Source organism: Panicum virgatum, chromosome 9N, assembly GCF_016808335.1.
Source record: "Panicum virgatum strain AP13 chromosome 9N, P.virgatum_v5, whole genome shotgun sequence".
NCBI lineage: Eukaryota > Viridiplantae > Streptophyta > Magnoliopsida > Poales > Poaceae > Panicum > Panicum virgatum.
Window position 1 is genome coordinate 48992647 of NC_053153.1, and position 4346 is coordinate 48996992.

At 49.0% G+C, this 4346-nt stretch overlaps 1 protein-coding gene across 1 annotated transcript; it reads left to right on the plus strand.

The window, feature by feature from the left end:
• Window positions 1-2931: 2931 nt before the first annotated feature.
• On the plus strand, window positions 2932-4346 carry LOC120687494 (stearoyl-[acyl-carrier-protein] 9-desaturase 5, chloroplastic-like). Its single transcript, XM_039969510.1, has one exon. The coding sequence runs from the start codon at window positions 2991-2993 to the stop codon at window positions 4131-4133; it is 1143 nt and encodes a 380-aa protein (XP_039825444.1). The 5' UTR covers window positions 2932-2990; the 3' UTR covers window positions 4134-4346.

Sequence of the window (4346 nt, forward strand, 5' to 3'; positions counted from 1 at the left end):
AGGTCCTTGTGGTTGTGATGACGCCCTTGAGCAAGACGCCATTACTTTTGTTGCAATTATCGTTTCCGCTGCGAGATGAGTTCTCGGGAGATCATGACAAACACTAAACTTTATTATTCATGTCACTTTCGTTTGAACCAAACTTGAATTATGTTGTTCAACCTTTTATTTTCAGATTTGGACCATCGTATGTCGAACTTGTAATAATCTAATTATTGTACTGCTTTATGTTTAAAATTGCTCTCTATGTTCTTTGGTAATGTGCCTTTCGTAAACAGTATGTGTGCTCGATCTTGGGCATGTGGCAAACACGTACCGGGACTACCGGATTTGATATTATTTTGGGCGAATGACATGTCGGTTGTTCGTAGGGATGAAAACGGTCGGCGAAAGACTCCACCACTTTTACTTTCACATTTTTTTTATCGGAAACAAAAGCGGTATGATATTTTCGGAAACGAAAACGGCGCCGGTATTCCGGTAATTTCGAAAACGGAAATATACGGTGGAGAACACATCGATAACGGTCGAAACCCATCAAAACGGTATTTAAAAAACGATAAACATATCAAACAATAGAGCATAACATTAATAATATGACTTGACACATCTCATATGCAAATAGTGAAGATTCGATTAAGATATTAATCCAAATATCAAACCAATCCGTGATAACTAATACATAGTAGCATGCACGATAGTATGGCACAAAGTTGCACACAGCATACGTGACATAGTCATACATGATCATTAACCAAATTCAAATAGAGACTTAAACATATACTAGCATGCCATTAAGAATATACTAGTGCAGGGTCGCAGGCTACCTATGCCTACAGCTGAACCTCAGGCATGTCATCATCATCACCTGCCACATAATCACCATTGACCAGTTCTGAAAATTCATCATACAAATATAAAAATATATTAGTACTCATATTATCATACTAAAGTACAAAACCAATAGCCAATAATGAAACGAGAAGAACCAACCTCACGGAGGTCACTGCCTCACTGGGTCATTGCCTCACTGGGTCAGAGAGTGGAGAGTGGGGGATTTTGAGGCTAGGGTTAACCTGAAAGGCTGGGCCAGCAGGAAAGCCCGCGAGCTATTGGACTCGTTTCTGTATTTTCGGTAGCCGTTTTCATTTTCATTTACACCAGAATCTCGGTAAAACCTCGAAAACGGTTCCCGGTAATCGAAAATTTTGTTTTTGTTTTCAACCCTAGTTGTTCGTATCTTTAAGTATGGGTTAACGTGTGGCATGCTCTCGGGCGAGCACATGTTAGCTCTCATCTTTATGATAATGATCGGTAGTTTGTCTAAAATAATGTTAAATTGGGCGGTTCTTACAACGCGGGAGCTCGCGCCGTGCCGGGCTTGACCATCGAGAGCCACTTCACCGCCGTTCCCGTGCACCTTGCGCTTTCTTCACGCCTACGCGCTACCCTGCCACTCACTCTTGCGTGCTGTTCCCAAGCCGCCCCAAAGCGCCGCCGCCGGAGCCCGCGTGACCATGCCGAAGTTCAACGTCGCTCGGAGTCGCCGAAGCCGCTGGCCATCGCTCGGAGCTCGCGAAGCCACCGCCGTCGCCCGGAGTCGTTCCCGCCGCGCTGCTTCGCCGCCACCTTACCGCTTCGCTAGCGCTGCGCCGTTCTCGCCTGCCATGGGGAGGGAGCGGATAAGATCGATAGAGTGTGGAGAGTATAAGATCGATCCGTACGGTGGGGAGAGAATAAAGAGGAATAGAAGGTTTGTCGAGTGCTGGGTCGGGACACTCAGCAAAAATATATTTTTATTGAGTGCTAGACAAACAGCACTCGGCAAATATTATAGTCTAAATTCAATTTATGCAGTTATAGATTAAAGATATATTTAATTTTTCTACTCATACTATTTCATTATTTATGCAGTTATAGCTCAAATTCAATTTATGTTAATTATAATTTTATAATTGCACTTAATACATTAAAATTATCAAACCATTTAAAAAATTACCAAAATTTCACATAAAATAATATATGTTCTCTATTATCCATACAAAAAAAATTTGTAGTCAAACCACAATTTGATTGTCGATTTTGACTCCAAATCTTATTGAATTCTTCTCAACCATATAATTCTTCCTCTGAGATGCTTCAATTTGTAAACATCGTATGTGATAAAATGTGTGAAACCATCTCGATTTTTTACCATCACATCATGACAAATCTCATCATTTTCATACTTTATTTGTTTTTATAATAAATGAAAAATCATTTGGCCACACTTTCGTGGTCGTGTTTCCGGGACAAGATGTTTGAAATTCGTTTCTATTTCGACTGAATAACATGAATATCATTTTTGTACTCATTTTATTCTATTATTTGAATCGATTACTGTTCAAATTTGACTTGATTCAAAAAATTACTTGAAACGCATTAATATAGCAAATAAATACAAAAAATATAGAAAATTTTAACATGGATTACCACATGTTGTATGTTGAGAGTATAAAAGTTTGAAGGGTAGGAAAGGAAAAAAAATTACTTCTTTGTCGAGTGCAAAAAAAATACTCAGCAAATTTGTTTGTTTGCCCGGTGCAAAAAAAAAACGCTCGGCAAAGATCTTGTTTGGCGAGTGCCAAAAAAATACTCGGCCAAGAGAATGGTCGCTGAGTGCAGTTGTTTTGCCGAGTGTTTTCGTGCAGGACTCGGCAAGAGGTTGTTTGCCAAGTTTTCGAAAAAAACTCTCTCGGCAAACTATCTAGCTCTTGGCAATCGGTTTCCCGTAGTGATACACGCGCATGTATTTATAAGGATAAGTATTCGTGCGCGTGTGTATAATCTATTTTCGAATACAGTATGTATGGTTGGCCAATGGATCACATGTAGACAGTGGAGTCGATCGATCCTATATAAGCACGTCCACCCCTCTGTTTTCCCACCTGCCTCCCTATAGCTACCAAGCTAATAAGCTCCTCAGATCAGCCAGTGCACTTGATCACACGATGATGGCTGTGATGGTGCCGAGGCAAGCTGCCTGCTGCGTAGATGCAGCAAGGATCACCGCGCCGTCACCACGCAAGATGCGGGCACCACCGCCGCGACGAGTCGCCTTCTTCCGCCGGCGTATGATCATCACGGCGGCGGTGATGACGGCGCCGGAGAAGGCCGAGGTGCTGCGTTCGCTGGACGGGTGGGCGGAGTCGAACCTGCTACCGCTGCTGAAGCCGGTGGAGCGGTCGTGGCAGCCGCACGACCTGCTCCCGGACTCGTCGTCGCCGGGGTTCCGCGAGGCGGTGGACGAGCTGCGGGCACGGGCGCGCGAGATCCCCGACGACTACTACGTGTGCCTGGTGGGCAGCATGGTGACGGAGGAGGCCCTCCCCACGTACCACGCCGCCCTCAACAGCTTCGTGGGCTATGACTCCCCCTCCAGCGCCGATGCCTGGGCGCGGTGGTCCCGCGGGTGGACGGCGGAGGAGAACCGCCACGGCGATCTCCTCAACCGCTACCTCTACCTGTGCGGGCGCGTGGACGTCCGGCGCGTGGAGCAGACCATCCACCACCTCATCGCCGCCGGGATGCGGCTGGCCGCTGGCGGGTGCCCGTACCGGGGGTTCATCTACACGGCGTTCCAGGAGCGCGCCACGGCGATCTCGCACGGCAACACGGCGCGGCGCGCGGCGGCGCTGGGCGACGCGAGCCTGGCGCGGGTCTGCGGCGCCATCGCGGGCGACGAGAGGCGGCACGAGGCGGCGTACACGCGGGTGGTGGCGGAGCTGTTCCGCCGGACCCCGGACGCCGCCGTGCGCGCGCTCGGGTACATGATGCGGGAGCGGATCCTGATGCCGGCGCACCACATGTTCGACGGGCGGGACCCGGAGCTGTTCCGGCACTACGCCGCCGTGGCGCAGGGGCTCGGCGTCTACACCACCGCCGACTACGCCGGCCTCGTCGAGTTCTTCGTGGAGCGGTGGGGCGTCGCGGGGCTCTGCCACGGGCTGACCGGCGAGGGAAGGCGCGCGCAGGAGTACGTCTGCCGGCTGCCGGAGAGGGTGCGCAGGATGGACGCGCGGCGGCGGCAGACGCAGCCGCAACGGGTGCCCTTTGCCTGGGTGTTCGACAGGCAGGTGGAGCTGCAGCTCTGATGACGGTGGTCATGGCCGATCGAGCTGCTGCTGCTGCAGCAGCAGCAATAAGTTTCCAGTACTGAGCTCCAACTACTCGTCTCCGTATCACCGTAGGCAACCGGCCCTGCCAAACGAGTCCGGTTCGTGTGCATCTCTAGTAAACTAAGTGATACCCCGCGTGCGTGTTGTTGCAGAATTTCCTAAATAAAATTTTAAGATAAAATTTAAAAA

What these genes read in the sequence shown, in the direction of transcription:
- LOC120687494 (XM_039969510.1), top strand. Translation starts at nt 2,991, where the DNA reads ATGATGGCTGTGATGGTGCCGAGGCAAGCTGCCTGCTGCGTAGATGCA.